Source organism: Echiichthys vipera (assembly GCF_963691815.1).
Source record: "Echiichthys vipera genome assembly, chromosome: 9".
In the NCBI taxonomy this organism is placed as follows: Eukaryota; Metazoa; Chordata; class Actinopteri; order Perciformes; family Trachinidae; genus Echiichthys; species Echiichthys vipera.
The window spans coordinates 16,555,773-16,582,507 of record NC_139834.1 but is presented as its reverse complement, the minus strand read 5'-3'; the positions used below and the strand labels follow the sequence as shown (position 1 = coordinate 16,582,507).

At 41.4% G+C, this 26,735-nt stretch overlaps 1 protein-coding gene across 1 annotated transcript; it reads right to left on the bottom strand.

Annotated features, from left to right (window-relative positions):
• Window positions 1-409: 409 nt before the first annotated feature.
• LOC310952317 (protein Wnt-2b-A) lies at window positions 410-16,066 on the bottom strand. The gene is made up of 6 exons (XM_083920897.1): window positions 15,969-16,066; window positions 13,544-13,729; window positions 10,623-10,843; window positions 6,695-6,972; window positions 3,449-3,713; window positions 410-1,668 (listed from the first exon to the last, which is right to left on the bottom strand). The coding sequence occupies exons 1-6, from the start codon at window positions 15,992-15,994 to the stop codon at window positions 1,439-1,441; spliced, it is 1,206 nt and encodes a 401-aa protein (XP_083777023.1). The 5' UTR covers window positions 15,995-16,066; the 3' UTR covers window positions 410-1,438.
• Window positions 16,067-26,735: the final 10,669 nt, after the last annotated feature.

Below are 26,735 nucleotides of genomic sequence, written 5' to 3'. Positions count from 1 at the left end.
GCCTGGGACCCACCTGGAATTCCACATAGCGAGGGGTGGGATGAGGCCAGCAGGGGATGGGGTTTAGGTTGGGCCTTTAATCAAACACTTCCCTCCCCTTGACTGATATAACACACACCCACCCCAGCTCACACAGAATCAGCCTTTGTTAACGGCATAGATTGTATTATTACTACCCCAGTGTCTCTCAACTCATGTTGTTGAGTAGCAGCAATATTGTGTGTGTGTTTGTGTGATGGGAATAACACAGCAGGTTTTGACAGCAGTGCAACAGGAAGTTACTCACTATCCTGCTCGGTCACACTGATTAGTTCTGCTCTGTCTGCATCTAGTCTCTTTCTTGCCTTCTACCTCTATGTTTGTCTGTTTGAACAAAAAACAAAGATTCCAATGTCATACTAATGCAACATATATTTCATATGAACATCTGTTTAGATAAGGCAATATACACAATGTTATACAAGCAAGCTGGAGAGCAGAGAAGTGAAATCTGTCTGATGTTGTGCTTATGTGTGACTGAATGACCACCTTGTTTCTTCTTTTTTTCCTCAGCAGCAGTTTGTCGTCTTACTCGCTGAAAACAGTACACTGTATAATCATAATAATGGGAGTGCTCTTCTCTCTTCTTGTGTCAGTCAATGTAGTGCAGTCTCATCCGCAGATGAGAAATGAAACAACACTTAACAAATTAAATAAATCACTTTACAGCTTTTTTCTCTCTCTCTCTCTTTTTTTTTTAACAGTTGCATTCAAAGTCCCAATGACGCATCTGTCCATTTATATATCAAGTGTCCATCTCCCTGTCCTCTGGGAGTCCTCTGCCTGGACTTCTGCTTGGCCACACGGAGCCAAACTTCCACTTAGATGTCCACTTCTCAAAGTGCACTTGTCAAGCTACTTCCCAAACTCCAACCAAGTATTCGTTTTTGGTAGATAAAAGTGTATTTCCCCCCAAAAAAGAAAGAAAATTATGTGAGTATATGATGTTGTTGTAATAATACTGGATACGTTTGAAGGCTCAGTTAATGTAAAAATGTGTCTTTAAAGCATCATGAAAGCAGCAAACCATTTTTTAACCCAGAACCACACTCGAGAAAAAAAGGCCGTCTTGACTGAAACTTCGATGAAAGCCCAATCCTCCCAAACCCCAAAGTGTTCACTAGTTTCATCGTTCATCATCTGATTCCAGCAGTTCAGTCACAGGGCCATTCACAAACAACGACTAATGGGTGTTAATTCATATTGATGGGTACTGAATTCTAGTGCTTTCAGAGAGACCTGTAGAAAAGCCATGCAATGATGAACCAAGTTGGGGGAAGGAGAGGGCGGAGACGCAGAGCACTTTCGGACATACTTTCTCAGAATGCCAAGTTCCACAGGATGTCCTGTAAAGGGGAAAGGGGTGGGGTTGCATTGCAGGGGCAGAGGGGGCGTGTCCTCAGGTCTGGTCCAACCATTCAGCTCGTTTAGGAGCTTTGCACGTGTGTATGTCCACTGCTTCCTCACAGTCCTTACACTCCACAGCGCAGCACCATTTGAACTTGCATTCGCACTTGGTGATTTGCTTAACTCTCGTAGTGTCGTAGCCCCGCCCACAGCACATGACCTCACAGCCATCTGTGCCGCGTGATGTCTTGTTGCAGACCCGACCAGCCGTGCCTAGAGAGCCTGCACAGAGCACAAAAGAGTTAGCTAATAAGAGATAAAAGTTAAAGGTCCCATATTATTCGAATTTTCAGGTCCAGTGTTGAAAAAGCACATTATTTTTCTCATACTGTCTGTCTGAATTTACCTGTATTCACCATTGGTCTGGTGACAACTGTCTCTTTAAGCTTCCCTCCCGAAAAATGTAGATCACATTTTTTCTTAAAAAAGCACTCAAAAATATCAAAATAATTGGTGATTAACTAAATAATAACTACAACTTATCGATTAATCATTACAGCTCTAATTTCGATAAAAATATGGTGGGCCTTTGCAGAGGGTGCATGCGCCAAGCCCACCGAAATTAAAGTTAAATGTTGCCGGGTGCTTTACCACGCTGAGTTAAAGTTTGCTTCACTCTCATTGAAATGCTGCCCCACAGGCTTTGATCAGGGCGTTAGGCTTATAGAAAATGGTGTTTGTCAAAGGCAGCGTGCTAAATAGAACAAAAATGACACTGTTTTTAAAAAGAAAAACATCACCATCTCAGTCTAGACAAAAGGAGTTGACTTCAGGGTTATACTGTACACAAGTTTAAAGTCTAACTTCACCCCCAGGTCTGAGCCTAACTCCACCCACTGCAACATTTTGAAAAACGCAACAAAGTGTGCATAAGGCAGGGAGAGAGAGACAGCCCATCGTTGATTGGAGGGCATTACCATTTTTAAATTTGATGGGTTAAGACTTGCGAGGTTAGGGCTGATTTAAAACAGTAGGGGGCATGTTGAGCCGATTTTTATGAATTTGGTGAGAAATCCCCACATAGATTAGTGCTGGAGTTTCGTGTGAGAAGCTCCCTGTTTGAACTGCTACCTATCACAACAAGCTGCCCATAGAACAACAGACCCACACACACAACTATGCAGTGTTGGTAGAGTGGCCTATAGTTACACTGCCTTTCCCAAGCCACTGCTTCCTTTGAAGCCACTCTGTGAGTGTGTGTGTGTGTGTGTGTGTGTGTGTGTGTGTGTGTGTGTGTGTGTGTGTGTGTGTGTGTGTGTGTGTGAGTGTGTGAGAGAGAGGGAGAGAGAGAGAGAGAGAGACAGAGGGAGAGGGTTAAATGGACAGTGGAGCGTGACAGACAGACAGGCTCTCACACTCTGAGGCCCACTCTGCCCTCCAGCTACACTTAGTTCAGACAGACAGAGAGGGAGAGACTGTGACAGACAGAAAGAAGTGATTTTCTTTTTAATTAGCTGCTTGTGTCCCTAGGCTGTGGATTCCACCGGGAAGGTGAGAAAGGGGGGAGGATGGATGAAGGGATGAAGAGAGAGGCAGACAAAGGGAACGAGGACAAGGAAGAACTGGACAGAGCTTCTGAGTGATGGAGGTGTTGATCCCGAATATCATAAAAAGTATGTCCGACAGTCATAACTAAATAGGTGAATTGTGTAAAGGTTGATCAACATATCCTCGGACCATAGGGTTGTGTGTGTGTGTGTGTACATAGAACGATAGAGGTCAGGTGGTCACAGAACGACCGTGTCCCCAGGGTACAAGGATATTAGCTTCCACCGACATCACAAGGGAGACCTGCTGTGTTATCTGACAACCATTACACACACACACACACACACTGACATTCACACACACAAACACACTAGTCATGCATGAAACATACACACATAACACCCCTAAATCATAACACAGTCGGGGAAATCCATCAACAACCATGAGAAGCCTCTCTTTGTCTTTCAGTTCAGTCCACCTTCTTCTCCATTCATCTCTACATTTGCTATCTTACCTGCTGTTTTGTCTTGAAGGCAGTAATCTGGAGAGTTCTCAAAGTAAACCAGGTCATTCTTGGTGGCCTTCCTGAAGGCTTTGTTAGCTACAGCAAAGCCTGTCCCATCCTGAGTCATCGTCACCTCGATGGCCCCGTTGTATTTCCTCCTCAGGTAGTCACCGGTTTTCCTGAAGTCTGACATGGCCATCCAACATGTCCGCAGCGTGCACGAGCCGCTCACACCGTGACATTTACACTCCAGCTTCATGAACCGCTTCACTGCCTAAACGCATAGATAGACGCAAGTGAGGATTATGTGTATGTTGTTTTAGCCATTGTGACTTTTGGTTTTACATGTTCTGAAAAATGCAGAGCTGAAGCAGGAATGTTTCTTAAAGTGTTTAACCTTATTTCATGAAAACATATTTCTCACACTTCTAGTGGTATCTAGTCTTGCAGATAGTCTTTGGCTTTATCTGCAAAGGTTTTTGGAGATATATGTTTACCTCTGAGATTCCTGCCTACACTCTATTACAAAGGGTGTGGGAGGATTTTTGTTTGAGGTGCTAAAATCCTTGACAATTTGCATTTTTTTTAAATCACTCTGGATAATCCACAGATTTAATCTGAGATACTAATATATGGGGACACTCTCCGGAAAGAGATGTCGTGGAATTCTCTGAATGTGTTTTTTTAAACACTGCCAGCACCACAAACAAAATTCCTTTTACCTAAATTGGGTGGTGAAATAAATCTTAGACCCTATTTACCAGAGGTGGGAGTAAGTCACACGTGTGCAAGTCACAAACAGGACTGAAGTTACTGTGGTGAGAATCAAGCAAATCAAGTCAAGTCCCTGCTAAGTCAAATAAGTCCCAAGTCAAATCAAATGGCATTGTGATGATCTACCCCAGTATCCACATTTAAAGACAATGGTCCTCAGGAGTTGTGTTTTATTTTCAACATTAATGAAAACTGTGGCAGCCTGTGTCAAGTTTAAGTCAAGTTCAAGTCATGAAGTCAAAGTCAAGTCGAGTCTAAATTCCTCAAAACCAGGACTCTTGTCCCCCAACTCGGCTAGTTAGACCACACTTAGTATTAACATGTGATCTGTAAATTGGAAAATCACATGTTAATGCAAGGTGTAAATGTACTAGGACTGTCACTTTTTTACAAAAAATCAAGTTCAAACACATTTGTATGCAACCCACCTAGCTTATCCTAGCTCCTAAAAGTTCATAGTAGGAGCCCCCCTGCAAGAGCACAAGACACAACGTGTAAACACTTACACACTATTCTGGTTTATCAGATTTACAGAGCGGGTATAACCCCCCTTCCACTAAAGGACATTGTTGCTGCAGCCGTGGCTAAGCACCACCCAAGACGATTGTGATTGGTTTAAAGAAATACAAACAAGCTAGAGCCTTATACTTGAATGTCACTCATGCAGTGGTCTGGCAATGCAAGTCACTGACAGTGTGTGAAGAGGCTGTACAGATCAAATATTTCCAACAATCGAACGGTAGTTTGAATTTCAAATAAAAAACTGACACTAAAATGCACTCAGAATGCAATTATGAATGGCATTGCATTGAGATTAGATCCCAGTAAGGTTTGAATGTGGTCTGTACACTTGTTTTTTTTTTTTTTTTAAATCCCTCGAACAAGCTCATAGGTCACCAGCTGTAATTCATATTAAGTTTGGGTATTAGCAAGAACCTACAATACGTATCATAGTACAGGGGTTAAGATTCAATATATTGCTATACTGTAAGAAAGGTGATATATCAGGGTTTTTTGGTGGGTTTTTTTTCAGGAGAACTGGCTTGTTTCGTCGGAGTGGAAGATTCAAATGGCTAAAGATACATTGTCACACTGCTATCCAGCGTTCGGAGGTTTAAACAACACAAAATGAACCACTGTCTGCCACGAATCTGTAAACCATTCATTTGAAAACAACAGTGTTTTTGAGAATCGATACAGTATCACAAAGCATAATATCGAGATAAGTGCAAAGATATTTTCTTTCACCCCTACTCTGCATCCACTAGTTTGTCTGCTCTGCCTACCGGATTTGCACATAGAGATTTGATCACAGGGGCCCTCATTTTTCAAACGAACGTACGGCAGAAAAACATGCGTACGACCATTTCCTGGCAAACTTCGGCATTTATCAATTTGGACGTGAGCGGGAGCTACAATCAAATCTCACGTCAGGTCTGAGATCGTGTACACAAATTTGAGCCTGTGTATTTGCGGTGCAGCACAGCAAAATCTGGCTGAAAATAATAAACAAACCTCAGTTGTCGTTAAGCATAAGCAGTCACATATTAAGAACAGATCAAAACGGATTCTTAAAACGAATAAAAAAAATTGATTGCTACCACTCGATAAATGTACAGGTGATTTGTGATGCCAAGCTGTCGCTTTTAAACGTGGTGGCCAGGGGGACAAACACGATTCTTTTATATTTCAAAACAGTGGCTACCCTCCATAAATTGCATTAAATCAAACAAGGTATCAGATGATTAACATCTTGGTGTGGTTCTTCTAGGTGACAAAGGTTATCCTCTAACAGAATACCTTATAACCCCGCTGACAAACCCCGCTACAGAGCAGGAGCACAGGTTCAACAGTGCGCACACACGCACAAGGGACACAGTGGAGCGCTGCTTCGGGTTGACTGCCTCCGTTATTCTTTTCCATACAGCGTTTTTATGGGCCCCTTTTATTCCACTCTTAAGACTGCCAAAAATCACATCTTTATTTTGCTCCCTCTCGATGTCAGGAGGCCGATCTCTGTGTCGGAAAAGTTTCTTTTCTTCCCAGTGTTTCTCCGAACCAGGAATATTTAAGGGCGTAACATGTTAATGACGATCGAATTCAGCCGCTGCATTGATCAAGGCCCGCTCATTCATACACTGAGATTGGTCAGATACGAATGTTTCATAAATCACACGTGTGTCCTGTCATACGACCAACTCTGCACTCAGATCTGCGCCCATTTACACGCAAGATTGATAAATGAGGGTCAATATGTGTGAAACAGAGATAACAAGAACGCTTATTAATACCAGGTATAAATGCAAAGGTACCAACATGATATTGCCAGGTACATTTGCATGTTAGTTACAGGTGTAAGTGGGGTCCAGAATTCATATTTATCAAATCTCAAAAATCTGCATAGCTAGATATACCACTAGATGTGAGGAAATATGTTTGGTTATTTTTGGTAAATTGATGCTGCTGTAGTGGCACACTTACTGTTCTGCCGCAGCGGTTGTTGTGTAGGTTCATGAGCGCCCGTGCATCTCGGACAGTCCTCTCTTTGGCATCTATGAAGGCCTTGGCAAACTTTATCCCATAGTTGATATTATCGCTACAGCCACCCCAGTCAAACTCTCCTCTCTCATCGCTAGCCCGTCCACGCTTGTGCGGGTCGCAGTTACACGTCTTCAGCTCCCCCTGGCTACAGGCGCGAGTGAGCGCATAAACCACTCCTGCTGAGGAAATAGCGTAGACGAATGCTGCTTCACGACTGCCTGAGAAAGAGAGACAGAGAGGAGAAAGCACAAAAGCAAAAACTAAGAGTTTAGACTAAATTACTCATATCATGCAGTACAATAGATTATATACAACCTAAAGACTTAAAGCTACGCAGCCCAAATGTACAACATGCATGCAGAGATACACATAATGCTATGACCAGGCCTGGGCCTGAGCCACCGGGACATGAAGGTGCAGCTGACGGGGGCATATCAGGCCTGATGTGGAGTATAGGACAGCGCTGTTTAAATATTATCATGGAAATAATCCCAGCTGTGGGGCTCTCCTCTGCTCACATAAATTGTTTAAATACAGACACAGTGATACCCCATTAATCAACGCCAGAGTGATGTCATGACAGTGTTTTCTACCATTGCTTCTTTAGTTCCTTAGAATATGACTCATCTATTGTGTGGCCAAAGACACAGAGAATTAGATATAGTGTTTAGTCACAGTTGCTTTTTGTAGTGCCCGTGGGAGTGAATGCCTCAAAAGACAACAGCCAGAGGGAAAAGAACTTGTCCCTCTTTAGTCAGCCTAACGAAAATGTGGTGTCCACTTGGTGCCTCTGTACTCAAAGTTGAAACAACTAAAATGCTGTTTCAGATAAAAGAAAACAATGCACCTGGAATGAGATTCTAATTTCTAATTTGTAGTAAATTCATCCTCTATGTGGAATCCTCTTCTTGTACAGGAAAAGCAAACATGTCCAGTAGGGATGGGAATCTTTGGGAATCATATGGGAAGCAGAGAGAAAAACACTGTGTTGTTGTTATTAACATATCTCCGGTAGTGGAGAACAGCCTCTGTGCTGCAGCGTTAGTACAGAGCCATTGTTATCCAATAAGCTGCACAGCCGCAGGTCTTTAGAAATGAAACGGACTGTGTATGGTGTTATTTTCTTCGCCCGACCAGAGTTGGCGGAGAGTTTTGTAAAGTGCTGCAGTGTGAGTTGGTCAGCTGGTCATGAGCTACTCTCTGGGTGATGCTGGTACAAATGCTTGCCTTTTTCGAATATGAACTACAAAATATGCGTGCTGTCCACCATCCACGTGCTGCACTTTTCTTATCATTCAGTTCCATTTTTGGCAATTGTGAATTAAATCTATTAAATTTTAGTATTTAGTGTTCAGCGTGTTTTTGATGATCACGCGACCTTTTAATTTTTTGCCACCAGCAAGCCAGTTCTTTTAATTGCACACCAGATGGTTTTGTAACACAGAACCATCTGAGAAGCGGTCATTGGAAATGGGCTGGTACTTTTGAAAATACCTAGCAAGAACTGGATGAACCATCCGTCTATCAAACTCTTGTCAAAGTCAGTCGGTAGGAGATTGAAAATATCTTTTCCTTCAGTGCTGTTCTTTGCTCTTCTTTAAATAAATTAATTCAGTTCTGCTATATTTGATGCTATTACAGCATCTATACTAACCTCTTTAGGAACCGCCATTGTTGTTTTTAACAAAGAGTCGCTCAGCACACACACTTAAACCACAGTTGTAACTGCCAGTTGCTGCTTACAGGACACTGATTTGTCTGAACTGCTGCTAGTGCACAAACACATTACTTGAAGGCTGACAAGATGGATTTTTGTGATCTTGTGATCCTGAGAAAATCCAGCTGCGAAACATCAACATTTAATAAAAATTGCATTCATGTTCCCCAGATGATGAACTCTTTCTATTTTGGACCCCTGCTTTCCTTTAGCACCGCCTTTAGGCTGAAAGCCTCTGCATAAACAATATCTCATTAGGTAATGGCAGGTTGCTTTGTCATTTTCTGAGCACATTCAGCTCCCAAGAGGATAAACTAATTTTTAGACCCTATCTACATAGAATGTGTTTCATCTGTGTTAGTCATCCATCTCACACTCATCTGACTTCCCCAAACTTGAATCTACCTTTCATTTTAAGGTCACATTGGCCAGCTCTAGCTTCTATTTTCATCAATACAGCTGTCTTCACAAACTGCATAATTAGGGTCCAACAGTAAAGATTGCCTGATGGCCAGTAAAAAGTTACATTGGGACATTAAATACAATCAGCCAGTTTGCCCTATCTGACAAGTCCTTGAAAAAGTTAAAGAAAAGACAAAAAAATGTTTAAATAATTACCCAGACATTGCTTTGTGAGCGACATTTTATGTCTACTCTACTCTCCGAGACTTCACTCTGCTTTGCGTGAAGTTCAGCTATGTTCCCAGCTCACACCAGCAAACTTCAGACAGCAGTTCTTTTCCAGCCTTGATTATACATGTGAAAATATGTGAAATTTTAAATCGTGGTCCTTAGAAATTTTGTCCGGATCAGTAGATACTTGACCGACTGGGTCCATGCCAAAAAACATTATTGCTGGGGTGGGTTATGTGACCACAAAGCAGCCCTGTGACTGAACACATCCTTGATGCAGTCTTCAGACACTGATGGAAGACGTGCTGCTTTTGCCACAAAGCCTGTGTAAACAGACTTTTTAATATTGTTTTCTGTCTCAAGATAAGATCTCAAACCTAACTGATATGGTATTGATTATAAATTACTTGGGGTGGTTCACTTTTATTACCTGAAAACAAGGTTCAATCTGCAGACCTATCTGAACCAGCATGGGCCAGCGGAGTCTGTGTGATCCAACCTGCTTTCCCTGTATTCACTGGAATGTCCCGTTCCATCTCTGGGTTGAGGAGGGGGCAGTGAGTGCTATTGGGGGGGGGCGTATGTGGGGGAGGATGGAGGAGGGCACTGCTGGTCATCATTCAAACCTGCGCTGTTTGTCTGACGGTGAGAATATCTCTCTAAATATTTACATCTACATTACTGTTTATTCCTGTCCACCACACACACGCAGCCTGTATCTCCATTTCTGCTATCTTTTTTTCCACACATTGTCAACCCCCACACATGTTTAGGATGGCTGGAAGAGGGACAATAACATGTCAGATACTAAGACTGTGGAGACAAGCACCTTATTTTGTGCAATCTGAATCCAGATCCACTACAATGAACTGCTGTAAATGAAGCATTAACATTATGCATTGCTCCAGAAGCAACAAAGTCAAGAGCAAGCATAATCCACAACCATAACCTTTAAGACGTAGCACTGCATGCAACAGTGACTTACAGGTGCATCACCTCATCCATGCTCTGCATTCAGAATGTAGCTGTAATGACCTATACTGGCTACTGTAGTGTTATTGCAAAAAAATAAAACTTGTAGAACAATCATCTTTGAAATAGCCAGCTGGCTGAAGACACTTTGGCTATCGGTTATTTTTACTGAATAGCCCTTGAATAATACATACACCGGCTATAATGTACATGTAGGTTAACATGCATGCGTGTCTGTGTGCATCTGTTACAAAGCAGAGAGAGCTGGCAGGAGTGGAAGAACAAAATGACGACAAGACTGCGTCTCGAAGCCTGTGTGTTTATTGACGAGGCGTAAAGCATTACAACAGTCCATTAGCGACTATAAACACAGAGCACCAGTATACGTGAGTATGAGAAGGAACGATCAGAGAAAGAGCAGAGAGAGGGTAGAAGGACAGGGAGGAGAAAGGAGGATGAGAGAGGTTCAGTATCTCTACTCTTTGGCTGTATTGTCAGTAATCAGACAGGAAGACATGTAGAGTAGACACACACCCATGAACTTACTCCGTAGCAAGACGCGTCCGAACACGGTGTGGTCACGGTCCAGTGTGCTGCAGTTCCAGCGGTGGTGTCTGAATTGGTGCTGGCACTCTCTGATCCACTCTTTAGTGCCCTCTCCGATGGCCTGCATGATGTCCGGGTGGCGCTGGCAGAGTTGTCGCTGCTTATTCACCAAGCCTGGGATGTTGTCGCAGATCACACGGGCCCCCAGCGCACCAATGTACCTGAAGATGCAAAAAAGCACAATCGTCTAGGTGGTTTTGAACTGAATCCATATGCAGAATACGAAGTGCAGCAGTGATTGATGGTATATTGCAATTAATTAGTGCATGTAGGCACCCTCATATGGTGGTAGTTGTATACATACGTGGACACACACACACACACACACACACACACACACACACACTCAAAGCTGGTGAGAGAAGGACAGCTGCAGTAACAGTCCTCTGTGAGTCAGAGTTCACTACACTTAACAGTTTAAGGTTTGCGGGCAGGAGGGGAGTGGAAACCATTTACTCCGCTCTCCAAATAAATAAGCACTTAACCTCTCTCCAAAAGACATGTGTGTGTGTATATGTGTTTAAATGGTTCCCAATGGGATAGTTGAAATCATGTCGTCACAAATCAGAGCACGAAGTCTGGGGCCTCCAATAACCCTGTCAAACTAAGACCCCGTTTACTCCTCTCTGTCTTCTGCCTGTTTGCTCTCATGCTCATCTTACTCACAGTTATCTTGCACTCATCTTCCAATCTTTCTCCCTGCCCTAATAAAACTGACTCCTACAGTAACCGATCAAGATAAATGCTGCATTGAGCTTGCCCAAAATATCCTCTAAACCTATTTGTGTTTGTGTGTGTGTGTGTTTGTGTGTGTGCACGAGACCTCTTGCAACTCGGTGGCTGCAGAGCTTTGGCGGGTCAGCAAGCGGAGGTCAGGGAGCACGTAGCTGTGTGGTCGTATTTTACGAGGCCGGACGAGAGGATGGAGACTGGAGGCTCTCTGCTCCCCAGAGTGGGATTAGAGAGGAGAAATAAGAACAGAGTGCTCATCAAAGGACAGAGCCAGAGCGGCGATTCACACTTAATTTTCTCTCTGAGAGTCAAGAGGACTTGTGGATTTTATAGGATAGTAAATCATTATCAACAGGTCTAAAACAACATGCCGTAAAGCCGCGCGACTGTACTGTGAATCACACGAGAAAGACAAGTAGGACACAAATAGGGAAGGCTTCCCTATTGACTTCTGATGACGCAGCTGATATAAAATCGGCCTATCGTCTTCCAAAGCCCTGTTGGATCACAGTAGAGGCACTGAAAAAAGAGATCATTTTCTCTGACATTATCAGTAAAAATATCAATACTAAATTTGATAAAGATGAAGCAAATATGCAAAGTAATTTCTTGTCCTCTTCAGTATGTTACCTTTGGCAAATTAAGCAGCGGGTGCTTTTTCATGATTAAACAATGCATGTATTATGATGTATTTATGCATTAGACAGGTTTTTTTCCCTCACACAATGGCTAAAAAATCCCACTATCATTTTTCTGCGCCCCCCCCCCCCCCCACACACACACACACACACACAGATCTGTTAAAGCCCTAGATCTGTCCATATCACCACTTACTGTACACCCACAGAAATGTGATAAACAGTTAGATACAGTATCTCCTGCTCTAAATTCCCCTCAAAGCCAATAATGCCCAGCCAAAGCCTCTACACACACTCTTCCCACTACTCCCCATAACTGCTTTTAATCTACACAAACTATTAGGCATTCCATCACCCCCATACCCGCCCACACACAGACACTTCTCCTATAAACACACTCACACACATGGACATTTTCACGTATGTTATTGCGCAGGCTATGAGATATTTTTCACCCCCTCACCTATGCTCTAGATGGCTGGCTTTCGGGTATTTTAGAGAAGTAGTCGGTGTGTGTGTGTGTGTTTGTGTGTGTGTGTGTGTGTGTGTGTGGTACCTGGTGAATTAATGACTGCTCTGCCTTGTTGAATGCAGGCCCCAGCTGAGCTGAACACGCGCTCAGCCAACAGCGCCAACATAAATTACATTTATCGCTCTATTATTATTGCTCAATGTGGCAGGCCAACAAACTGACACGACGAAAAAAAAAAATGCATTTTAGAAACAAAATCCTAAAGAAGGTTGAATCTAGTTCACAAACTCATAATTGAGGTTATTTCCACTATTAACGCTGCCGCTTCATAGGCTACCCCCTACTCTTTTCAGGAGCAAATCATTCTGAATCAAATTAAGTGATGACAGAAAAACACGTGTATTGTTTCTCTTTGCAGTCATTTCCCCATAAAAAATGCAAGGCAATGCACTCACTCGTGAAAAATAATAGCCTATGAAAATCTTTTTAATAACCCCTTTCGATTTTCGCAGCAAAAATGCATAAATAAGGACAAAATAATAACGTTTGAAATGTTGCAGCAACATTGGTGAGAAAAACACTATAATCTATACAGTGAGTGCGATAATAAATTAATAAACCCTCAAACCTCATAATGGCCTTGTCGGTCTGCTGTTGGAAAATCGCTGCTGTGAATTAATTGGAACGAGTTGTGCTGTTTCTTTTGGAAAAAAAGGTTATTCAAATAGTAATCATAAGTTAAATGCGTTGGCAGTTTGAATCCCTCAAGTTTCTAACGAAATACTTAAAGCTTAGGCAAAAGGCCCAGCTCCGTTTAAAATGATTAAGATCAATGATGGATGTTTAAATCGTGTGCCATTTCCTATACCTCCCTTTTACAGTTAGACTTTTGATTTAATTTAGTTGGTAGCCTAATAGTTATTTACTTAATTTATTATAAGAGAAAAAAAATCGTTTCCCATAAATCTCGTTGGCAGGAAGGTAGGCCTGAAGGTGTGATGTACGCTGACAGTACTCACCACCATGAAGAGTCCACCCGAGGCGTCACCAACAGCAGCAGCAACAGACACGCGCAGTAAATCCTCGAGCTGGCACCGGAGCTTTGGCATGAAGAAGACCGAGGTGAGAGCTTGGCTCCCGGCGAACCACAACTCCGAATCCGTGCAGCCCGCAGGCTCAGAATCCTGTTTAAACCCAGCATAGCTCTGCGCTTAAAAAAAACGAAACAAAAAAAACACCAAAGGCTCTCAAAAAATAGACCTATAAGATTTCAAGGGAGGTGGGATGGGCAGGTGGTGGGGGATACCGGCTTTAACAGACGAGGTTTGAAGTGAAGTAGGTTAAGCACCCATTCAGTAGATAGGCCTCATTATCCAGTGTGTGGCTCCATATTAATAGCGCGACCGTCAGGAGCGCGTTTTCGGTCCCATGTGCGCACCAGACTCTCCACTTAGCACTTATTTCACCTCTCCACCCAGCTCCACAATTACTTATCCTTGTTTTTTTTTTTGGTGTCTTAGTTTAAGAAGCAGAAATATAGGATCCGATCCACAGCTGGAGCCAAAAGGTTGGCAAATGCGAGACTCGCTGCAGTTCTGTCGGCTGTGTGACTCCGTGCTGGGTCGGATGCTCGCACCGGACCTCTCCTTTATCAGTGCGCTGTGGACAGAGTCAGAGCTGAGAGAGAAAGAGAGAGAGATGAGGGAGGGCTCGCTGCCGATGGCTCCTCTTCATTGGGCAGAAGCAGGGGTTACAGAGTTTGACTAGAAGGAGATATTAAGGAGGGATGATGGAGAGAGGTGCGTCCCTCTGTGAGTGAAAGATGCTATTGAGATCGAGCCGATCCAAATGTGAGGAGCTTATCTGTAATCACAGATATTGTTAGAATTAATGATGTCTTTCTAAATTGTACAACCCAGTAATTCAATCACTGGAAGAAAAAAAAAGTTTTCATATTTTAAAGGGATTTTTGACAAAATGAGTATTATCCCAAAGTGCTGCAGAATGCAATCCTTTAGAGACAAAATGCCCTAAACAAGCACCAGTACCCTCATTTGGAGGGGGTTTAGTTAGTTAAAAAATATGACATTCGTTCTAATATTAGAAAATCCCATATAATAGCCTACGGGTGTGTAATTTTGTTTAAAAGTTTTGATTTTTAAGTTTTGTTTAGGTGAATCTTCCTTTTTTTCCACACCTTTTCCCCAGAGTCAGAAACTACTAAATGCCTTAGTTATGTCAAGTAATATAAGGCTGTGATGGCTCATTGTTGATCAAGTTATCATGATTCCATAGGCATCCAGGAAGTGAGTGAAGCTAAGCAAGTAAAATAAAGTGTGGGTGGTTCGCACTGCTTTGATGACTTGCAACTTGACTCAACTTGGAAGTTTAAGATTCGTGACATGAGTTGACTTGAAACATGACCACAAGAATGACTGGTTTGTGTTCATTTTATGTTTTCAGTTTAAATGTTAAAGATGTTCGCTGATGTTAGCAAATGTTAGCCTGATACAGTGTTCCCTCACCACTCTGTAGAGAGTTCACGTTAGCCTGATAACGACCGATATTCCTAATCAACCCAATCACCAGAATAAAACGTTGGCATTTTGATTGAGAACAAATCAAGAAATAACTAAGCTTAAGTTTTTTTTTTATTACGTTGTAATCTGGCTGTCAGTATTTCACTGTTTAAAAGGGATGGGGAAGTGTTTGATTAAAGTGATTTAATTTAATATCAATACTTATAATACATATTCAATTCATTCTCATGCTTTTTGAACAAGTTAGATGATTTATCCAATAATATTATTAGACAGGCACTAATACCTTATGACTTCTCTTTATAGAGGCGGGATACTGTAGGTAGATTACTTGACTTGACCAAGAAAAAAATGACTTGTGACTCACTTGAGACTTGGACCAAATGACTTAAATCAGATGTCTGCCTCACATACACCTTTCACATAATTACAGCTTAACATAGATCAGAACGTTAATATCAACTTGCCCAGGGGCTGGGGACAAAAATAGTCTTTTGGTAAAATCTGGCACACTTGCATCATATTCATTTTTTAAAAACGGGTGCTGTCTCTAATAAAGATATAAATCAAGTAAGTAAATCTCTGACTTTGCTTGAGTTTTATTATGATTATGATATTAGCAAATGCTTATTGAAATATTTGTTATGCCTGCAGCCGGGCACCCTCTAAAGCACAGCAGAAATGAAAGTTAGAGAAAAAAGGAATGGGAAAGGGAATGTGGGACTGGGAGAGCAGAGCCAAATCGTCCAGTGGAACAGGCTTAAATACGAACCACATGTGTAAAAGAGAGAGTGCTGAGACAGCGCTCGAATATAGCACATGCACACACACAAACACACACACACACACACACACACACACACACACACACAGTGCATTGTTCTTGGAGAGCGACCATCCTTACCTTTTTTGTAAGGAGCGTGTGTGCATCTTCAGGTTGTCTTCAGGCCTTGGCAGTGAGCTGTCATCTTTTGTCAAATATCTGAGATTTCTCTTTGTCCCTGAATGACTCGTGACAGATTACAAACTTCTAAGTTTTCAAAGATCTTTCACAAACTCAGAAATGACTCATTCACAGACACCAGTTCACACCGTTCTCATCAGCGTAGACAAGTTGAACTTCTCCGGGAGTTTGTGATATTGGATTAAGAACACCACAGTTGATTCAGCTGACCCAGTAATGCTAACAAACAGGTTAACAACTTAGGAAAATCCCTGTCGGAATTGAAACTATTAGAATTAGCTATAGCTGTCACAAACTGCTATTTCATGGAAAGCTTGGGAAAACAGCTCTAGTGTTTATGCCAAAGCTGCTGTTAAATCTAAGCTCCTTTTAGAAACATTTGTATTTCTACTTAGAGCTCGGCAGGCAGACAGGCTGACAGAATGGAACACACACTTACACTTTTAAATGTTTTTCAGTGATAGCCAGGCACATTCATAACCACACAGACTATAGTAGGTATAGGTTTGTGAGAGGCTGTGAGGTGAAGCAAATAAGTGCAGCTCTGGTGAGCATTTGTGTGCTGCGGCTTAGCTCACACAATTTTCTGCTAAATGAAAAGGAATTAGAACAGCTGAGTTATGCTCTCTCTTTCTCCCTCCCTCCTCTTTCTGTCTGTCATCCCAGCCTATGAACTTGACCCCCAGTTTTCTCCTCATAAACAATAACAAAGTCAAATGCCTTCTTGTCAGTTGGAGGAAAAGTTTGCCCTGATGTACGAAGTCCATTCTGGCAACCATCTCTTCAGAGGAAAAGTACTGACAGAGGTTGCTATGTTTAAACACTACACTGGGGTGACGTAGGGATAAAGGTGAGATTTACAGAGCCAGAGGTTTTGGACTAATCCAATTGATTTCTGTGTTGATACATTATAATCACTCAGGATTTTTTTTCAAAGGAAAGTTGCAGGAAGAAAATGGAATGGGCTGAATGAAACCAAGTGCCAGCCAGAGGCATGCACTGTATGTGAAAGAGTTGGACCAATGGCCCAGTAATGTGTCCCCTGTGGGGATTACTCTGTGGGCTGTTACCAGTCAGGCAGTCCAGGGATGAGCTCAGCGTGTATTCCCATCGCCCTGGCAGGCTGCAGCAGGGAGGACAGCCTGTCGTCAGACCTGGCAGAGTCCCTTTACTGATGGGACACACGGGCAAACTCAACATTGGGCAGGTCCGAGGGAACATTATCAAGGGACAGGTGGAAGAAGGACAAAGACAAAAAGGATATCAACTAAAGCAAGTTAGGGGGAGGGTGTTGTATGCCGTGGAGATTGTAAAGACCCTTGAATCTGATATTGGGCCATATATATATATATATACAACGCAGACCCTATATATATATATTTATATATATATATATATATATATATATATATATATATTGGGAAAGTTGAGTTGTCTAACATCTCACAATAACAACAAATGCCCCAGTCATAGAAATAGAATGAGACATAGAACATAAACGAGTATCAAACTTACTAGTCACTCACCATTTAATGAATAGAATCTGGTGACTTACCACAAGAAATATAAAGCAATTAAATCCAGCAATCCTCAGTTCCTGTCTAGCAGCAAAGGGACGTACATAGTGCATAAAAGACGCCTCTCTATGCTTTGTACTATTGTTGCAAAACTTCAGCTCCTTGAGTCTGCAAATTGCTGAAAGTCGGTTAATACAGAGGTTTATGCTACAATGGTCTATGCAATGGTAACAGTAGGCATGGAAATAGCTGCTGTGTTGATTTGAATGGGAAGGTCACTATCATTCTATATCTATGGCCATCCAACTCAATCTCCTCCTTAAGAGTTTCCACATTTGCTTCTCAGAGACTGCTGTCATTTCTCACATGGCCAAGGGCAGTTTCCATTCTAAATATTGTATTTTTATCCCTGCAGGATGACTTTTTGTATTGTAGATGGCTTTGATACTCATTATTACTGTTTGTTAAGTAGCTTGAGGATAAAAGGACCAGACCTGAGTGGCTGTTTGGATAATAATCAACTGAGAATCCAGTTACATTACTTTTAAAGCCAATGAAAGGTCAGAATACAACGCAGACCCTAAAATACACCGTCCCCCAGGGACAGGCGACCACAATGTGCGTGTCCACGAGTGTGCGCACATGCATGTGTGCTAGCCAGAGAACCAGATCTGTGTAATTTATTGTCCAGTAAATTTAGATCTGCCGACAGAGATGAACTGCCTTGAACAAACACAGCGGCGCTGGAACTCCAAAAGCTTCTGAAGCATTTGGCTAGCTCTCTGTAAAGGTGTCGGGGCCTGTTGTCAACCTCTTTCCCCTGATGCAAAGGGTGCAACAAAAGGCTTGTGCATTAAGAAAAAGTTTGTGTTTATGCAAATGCAAAAGAAATGCTCACAGACCTGTCCATAACTGCGGCTACAGTCGCCTCTATAGGGCTACAGTCTGCAAACCGTTTCTTTCTTTATCCCCGGAGTAGCTTATCATTAATAGATTTTATAGCTCCTGTGTATCCGTAGATGTGATGGTGATAACTCTGTAATAGAATGTTTACTAGCTCGCTGGAGGATGCCGTCATGCTGGACAAATTGGGAGCATGCACACACATGAACACACAGACACACACACACACACACATAGACACACACACACACAGACTCTGGCTGCAGAACAGGTGATACAGATGACATCAAAGGGATATCCGGGGCGGCATGGCCTCTCTGACGTTTAACACATGTCAGACACTTCTTAGAAGAAAACAGGCACGCTCCACTGGCAATACATAGACTGGGACAATGATACTCAGACAAACAGTCACAAAGACAGAAATAGTCGGGCAAACATGATTCATATTAGATGAGAAACACTAGCATAAACTTTAGTTCAACTGCCTCAATAACATTTTCAGATGATAATATTTAAATATTACATTTAAAGAGGGAATTGTTGAAAAATTAAATGTACCTTTATGGATGCTGGTCATTTTTACAGAACAGTGTCTCCTTGCTCCCTTTTTAGTGGAACTGAGTTTATGCTGAGTGGTTTCCTGTTTTAGTGGGGAACTGGCTGTGTGACGTACACTGCAAGTCATGGGCAGCTGATCACATGGTGGCTAGCTGAGGTAACGTAGTGTACAGTGAATCAGTAAGTTGAACTCTGAAACAGTGATATATTTTTTTCTGTCTACTTTTTACAGCTACGCTTGATTTTATCATTGGGAACTTGTTGGGAGGAAAGTTTAATGAAAGCAATATAATTAGTCGTGTTTAGTTAACTGTTATTTTAGGATTAGGACATAGGATGAGGATCTTGTGTGTGCACAATCGTGTGTGCAGATATTATAGTTATTCTTCTCAGGGTGATGTCATGTATTTTTTGGGGGGGCTTTTTCACAATTCTCCCATTAACACTCAAAATAGTTGGATGACAAAGCAAGGTGTTGAAAATAAAGTGTCTTTTACCTCATTGTTTTAGTTTTATGACCTGCAACTTTAATGTTTTGGTTTAGTCTCATAGCTTAAGCAGCTGTTCTCAGCAAAAATGACCAATGCACTGCCCAGCACCAGAGGCAGACAGACAAAGTTAGCGATTAGCTGGTGAACATAGTTGGTAGAGAAAGACAAAGCTAAAATGAGAGTGACTGTTGGACTTTAATTCATCAGTTGGCCAGAAACATGTTAACGTTGCTCCGCGTCTGCTAAATATGTTTGCCATAACAACTTTATAAGGTGATGTAGAGGCGATTTTAGGATCAGACCTTAGGGGGGCCCAGCCCCTAATAAGAATTGTGACATTTGCCAAATAGAAAGGGTTGAATACGACTTTGAGAAACACCATGGAAAACATTTGGAGATTTCTTTGAGAATTGCATCAGAAAGTTTAGAGGTTAATAATTATAGAGTGCTCGAGCATGATGTTGTCAAGGATTCTAAAATTGCCCATGAGATGATGATATGTTACTGTTTTGTTTACAGCTTGTGCACACAAGTGGCCAAAAAAATGAATTTAGGTTTAACCGTGTCCTTTTATTTATTTTCTACCCTTTATTTCACCAGGCAAATCATTGCAATGGTCATTAAGCGTTTTGAGGGGAAGAGGAAGGGGACACCTAATGCCGGGCACCAAAGGAAATAATACTCTTTTGAAAGTATAGCAGTGTATAGAACACACCAGAGGAAAAAGGGGTTGGATTGTGAGCAAAAGAAATTGCAGGCATACTGTATATTATCATATCAATATATAATTTACAAGTCTCCCCACTCAAATTTCTTTCCAAATACAGTTTTTGCAGTTCTACAAATTTTAAATTGATTCATTATTAATTAATTAATTAATTGATCCGAGCAAAAACCCTAACCTGAACAGCTCTCTCTGTGACTAATTTGTATACATTTAGAGATCCATGAAATTCCCAGTTCAGACCATAATGTGGTGGTTATATGAGCTCTGTGTGACCTGTGACAGAGCATGCACCCTGTGGTTGATACTGCAGGAACCCTGCTGTGGGTCTTCTGTGAGCATTCACCCCGAGTGATTAACGTTCAGAGTTCGATTCTCAGAGAGAGATTCTTGAGTGCGGGCCATTATGGCCCTTTGGCAAAAAGCTTTGTGGTGAGGGCATAAGTCGTAGGAGAGGTCCTTCCACGCCCTGAGTGATGAGAGCAGGGCTTAACCGGCTGCAGGTGCGCTTGAGACAGGCGGGTTGAGCCTTTGAAGTGGAAGCCAACTGGGACCCTGGCCCATCTCTGACCAGCAGCCAGCACAGACACATTCGCTTTCAATTAACACTCTCCCTTCTCTCTCAATCGCTGCTCTTTTACTTTCTGCTTTTTTTTAATGCCAATCTATATATATGTTCAGAAGAGAACAGCCTGAACACTATGGTGCGGTAATTTAATATCGTACTAGTTGAAGACTATTCTGACCATCTCAGTGCTTGTTATTTGGGTGTGTTTCTGTGAGTGTGTGCTCATTTTTTACTTCACCTCTCGCTTAAGCCTTCATGAATCTTCTTGTGTTTCAGAGCCAAGTTGAGGATCCAGAGAACTGCAAGTCCTCAGAGCTCTGACATCCTGATCTATTGTCTGGGATTTATCTTCAAGTGATGAAATCAGAGATCCTTCACTCTCATGCTCTGTCATCTGAACAGGACACATCCTATCTCTGACACTGCTAAACAAGCGAGCATACCAGCTTTATTACCCAATTGAGAAATATTGCAAATATTATTTATTGGCTGCTTTTATTTGAGCATATATATATATATATATATATATATATATATATATATATATATATACACATACACATACAGTATGTATGTAAGCATGCACACATCTCATTAAAGAGAGCAAAAAAAGGGAAATAAATGGCTGTTTCGATGGTAAGCTCCCTGGAGGCAGCTACATCTGGCTCCTGTTAGCCACAAGCGTATAAAAATCAAATGTGGTTTAGTCCCAGGCATTCTGTACTACAAACACACACACACACACACACACATACACACACACACACACACACACACACACACACACACACTGGGAGGTAGGACTCAGGCATGGTGGTCACCCCCACCAGTCCCAGTCTCTCCAGTGCCAACCCTAGTGAACTCAGTAGATATCAAGGGGCTCAGACAGGGACTAGTACTCCTGGCACAAATAGTAACAACAACCCATATACAGCCTCTATACAAAATATTAAGCCCTTAAAACCCTGTGGATACCTGTCTGCTGGGCCTCTGCTAATATGTCTGAGAGTGGGGGGTGTCAATAATAGAAAGAGTTATAAAAACGTTTAACTCATAGTTCTATATATGGTAAAATACACAACTGCATTCAGACAAAATAGGAAGAATAACCACCACAAAATATCTTGCACACAAATGTGAACATAAACCTGTAAGAGGACATTATTATTTATTTTATTTTTATTTTGTGTACTTGCATAGGGTGACCCTAGCATTTTATTTTTTTCAGTTAAAATATATAAATTAAGAAACTTAACTCACATGATTCTCATTTTAATAATAACACTAGAGCTGAAATTCCTTTTCAATTTACTGTATTCATGAGTCGACTGACTGATAATTTCAGCTATTTTTCAATGCTAGCGGCCTACTGTGTGCTCTTAGCTAAAATGCCTAAAATGTCTGTCTGTCTGTCTTATCTAGTATACCACTGGACCCATCAGCCTAATATTTGCTGTATGTTCAATGACTTTTTGTGGTTTCGGTGATTCACAATTTTTTGAAAAACCTATGATTGACTGACCTCTCTATTTTATACTGCTATTGACTGCTGACTCCTCACTCCTCTTAATCAGTCGGTAGGGGCCACATACTCTACTGTAGGCCACATCTTGGCCTTGCTTGGGGCCAAAAAACTGACATCCATTGAAAATTATGCTTGTCCTCTTTTTTTTAATCGTAGCGTCTGCAGATTATTTGCATATCCCATACATTATGATCAACCAAAGCTAGGCACGATATGAGATTAATACATTTCTGTCTTCACCACCATCTTGACTATGGGGGACCTCAGAGGGACAATTAAGTGCAATTTAATTCTTCTTCTTTTTGGGAGGTACCCACCTGGCAGAGATCTGCACTTTACACTTTTCTAGTTTGCCTGGTATTTGGTCATGAAAAAGTACTGGACACAAACATTTTGACCAGGTGGTGGCACTAGATGAAAAGTCAGGGGATCACCAAAGTCAATAGGATTCAACCTGGGATTCATAAATATCTGTACAAAATGTCATGGCAATCCGTCTAATAGTTGTTTCAGTCTGGGCCAAAGAGATTGATCTAACAATATCCCTAGAACCACAGTAAGTCAAATATTCTCGCCTCTAGTAAAACAAGCATTGAAATGATGTGACCAGACTTGCTCCACACCCCAGACGTCCAAAAAAACTGCGTACACTCTGTGACACGTGGCTGTACAATAAAATTGTGACTCAATGATTAAACAGTCATCATCATCATTTCTGGTGATCGCTGACACACACTTGAAGTCTGTGCTCTGGTGTCTGAATGTGTAAGTCCTGTGTAATTGGTGTAGCAGTTGACAACATCATTAGGGAGAAACTGTTAGGCAAGCAAATGGAGAGGTAAGTTTATTTCTAAGTTTATCACACGTTTCACCTCATTAGAGATTGGATTTTAACAGAATTTCTACTATTTTCTAGTGTTCTGGTTGTGTCTGAATGTCACTGAGGTCAAAGCTAGCTCATCCTGTGTGTTCCTCCAAACCCAGCAGGCATGTCTGAAAGACTCTGCAGCCCTGTGAGTCTGGCTCTCGCCTTCAATTTCCTGTCATGTTAAATCCTGGACAAAAGAGCTATCTAGATTTCAGCCTGGGTGGGACGTACAGCACTTCAATAACATTTGTGGTCAGCATACTCGTTGAAAACTGTTGTCATGAATGTTTGAGCACTGGCATCATCCTTTGTTGCACATACTACCCTGCGTGAAATAGTGACACCAGTTTACCAGCTCAATATAAGTTCTGTGATGGCCAAGCTGATGTCAAAAAGCTGCAAGAGAGTGTCGGCATCCAAATGAAAACATTTTCTTGGTGTAGAACACCAGATTTCACGCCATATTTTGACAATAGTTGTGTTGTGGCCGGCTGAGGCAGTCCAGTAACAGCTGGCATATCTTTGGCAGCAGGTTCACACTTGTCCTGGACTGTCAAGAGTGAAATGTTGCCCTTATGTCAGCTCTCAGTAAACTCTCTCTGACTGTGATAGACGGACCCTCTCGCAGTCTCTGGAGAGCTAACTCACGCCGAGATGCACCGAGGCTGAGATCAGCCTCTGGACTGCTCTAAGGACCTGGAAGCATCTCCTGACTTGTTGCTGCCAGGTTTTAGTCGATGGTGAGGATCAGAGAGTTTTAGGCCTTCTTTCGCCTTGTGTGTCTTGGCAGAGGTGAAAGAAGTACACAGATCCTTTACGTAAGAAAAAGTAACAATAGAACAATGTAAAAATACTCAATTATAGTAAAAGTATTATCAGCTAAATGTAAAATTTTAAAAGTAAAAATACTCATTCTGAAGAAAATGGATATAATAGTAAATGGTATTGTTTCCACATTGTGAGTCTATGTGTGTGTGTGTGTGTGTGTCACCATGGCAAAATGTGGTCCTAGAGACACCTACCGTGGCGGGTACTAGCACCAAGGCAGTTTTGAGTATTTTGTCAGGTGTTTATGTCTGTCTGTCTATCTATGGACCGATTTTTTTTGCTGCGATAGCGTCACAACTGCGCAAGGTACAGTCACAAAACATTACATTGTGGCTGGTGTAATCCTATTACAAGAGGGTCCCTAGTACATTATTATTGTTAATAATGATGCATTAATGCATATTATGCATCACTGTTGTAGCATGTGGAGGCCGCACTATTTTAACTATTTGATATACTATTATACTAGATATTAGGGTGGGGCGATTGGATGAATATCTCAGCTGTTGATTGGCTGAGTAAATCGCGATTGGATTATTTATTTATTTTTTTTTGGGGGGGGGGGGTCATTTTATTTTGCTTATTTATGGTCTGCCTCAGATTCAGAGCCGAGGAAAACAAAGTTCTGATACACAATTAATTAAAGTAAAGATTAAAGCATCTGAAAAGTTTGGAGGGGAAATCTCCTTTGGTGGATTTGGTAACAACTAAGACATTTGAAACATGACAAGTGGCCCCAAAATGACATTGCTTTGCAAAATATATATCGATATATCAGCGCGGCCAATTAAGCTCTACAATACATTGTATTTTATAATCAGATGTGTTTTTTTATTTAAATGAATCTAAAGTAATGTAAAATTCAATTTAGGCTGTTGAAGTAATGTAGTGGAGTCAGAAGTACTGAAGTATGAAGTAGCATATCATATATGTAAAATAGCCACCCCTGTCATTTCTGCAGCAGATATCTAAGCTACCCTCTCCTGATCCTCACACACAATTGTTGCAATGCCTGGATGTCTCACCATGTGCTTCCAATCCAGCTCTGAGGTCCTCTTTGGTGGTCTTCCATCTCTCCATTCTCCTACAGCTCTCTCACTCCTTTAGCACCCAGCCCTCCTCTCTTAACCCCCACCCTCGTCCCAAAACTCGTTCATCCAGCTCTGCCCCAGCACCCTTATTGCACCTGACAATAATTCATCTCTTTCTTCTTTCACCCAGATATAACATTGTTCTAGTGTTGTTTAACGTGCTTCCTGTTTGATTGTCTATTTTATTTTTTTTATTTGTAAAGCATCTTTGAATACTGAGAAAAGCAATATATAAAATTGATTATTATTATTATTATTATTATTACTATTGCTAATGGATGATCCCTGTCATTTTGCATCAGTTTGAAACAAAAGCAGCTTTAGTGATAATATTCTATGCAGTGTCTTATTCTGCAATATACTGTACATCAGCTCTAAAGTGAGTCTAATGTTGTTGAACACAAACCTAGGTCAGTAGCTGGTTAGCTTAGCTGGAAATGAGGAAACAGTTAGCTAAGGCTGCAGTTATTTTCATTATTGATTATTTTCTCGATTAATAGATCAATCGTATCCAATTCATCCTATACAAATTGTCACAATTTCCCACAGACAAATATGTAATTTTGATCCAAAATGCAAAGATATTATATTTACTATCATACAAGACGAACATAAAAAGCAGAAAGTACTTATTGGACAAGCTGAAACTAGCAAATGTTTGACATTTTTGCCTCAGAAATAACTCGATCAATCAAATTAGTTTCAGATTCATGTTTTTGTTGATTGACTCCCAGTGGTTCTCAAACTTTTTACACTGCGTACCAGCTCAGAAAGAATTAGGCTATTTAAGTACCACCATTGTGACCAACATTAAAATACAGCATAGGCCAACCCTATTTCTTCTAATTGGCACTTCTCTTCCTGATAGTCAACAATTTCAGGGTTTTTGAACAATTCATTTTACATCCACTTATTATTATCGTGGACATTATATACATTTTGCTCTATTATATGTAATATTATATTATACAGAGAAGAGAAAGCGTGCCCAAACTGTACATCATAATTTTTGTTTGTTCAGTCTGCTCAAAAACAACAACAAAAGTATAAACACATTAAGTCGTAGTCTTACGGTGTGTTTGAATATTTCTTGGCCAGTTCAGTGACTTTGTGTTATTCCCTTCTCATATTACGGCATCTTCATGTAGTCAGATTGAGCATCAAGATGGGTTTTTGTACGATAAGAGACCCCAAATGACAGACTATTACAGAACTTACGTGGTGTTGTATGAGCGACAAATTAAAGGTCTGGTTAATCCCACAAACCGCCTTATCAGCCTGCACTCTGTGGGATTTGAAACAGACGCTCACTTGCTCGTTCAGTGTGTGTCAGTTTGCATTTGTGCCCTGTAGCAGACTGTTAGCAGGGGAAACACATGTCCGCATTAAGCGGTTTCACTGATCAAGCTGATATGACTGGAGATAAAAGAACAGAGCGGGAACTGGAACTTGCCCCCCCCCCCCCCAACCGTGGTGCTGCGAGCTGTCAGCAACAATACCCACTCAGTCTCCTCATGTTATCGTTAAAAAACTGTATGTCAATTCCACACCACTGTTACAAAGCAGAATAAAATACAAATGAGCGATGATCGGAGTAGATATCAATGATTTGGAATTTTGTGAAGCACATG

Bases quoted from the DNA above. Each gene is read 5' to 3' on its own strand.
- LOC310952317 (XM_083920897.1), bottom strand. From the start codon at position 15,994: ATGCACACACGCTCCTTACAAAAAAG. The intron at 10,844-13,543 runs GTGAGTACTGTC...TTGCATCTTCAG, and splicing joins CGGGTGGACTCTTCATGGTG to GTACATTGGTGCGCTGGGGG. The intron at 3,714-6,694 runs GTAAGTGTGCCA...CTATGCGTTTAG, and splicing joins ACAACCGCTGCGGCAGAACA to GCAGTGAAGCGGTTCATGAA.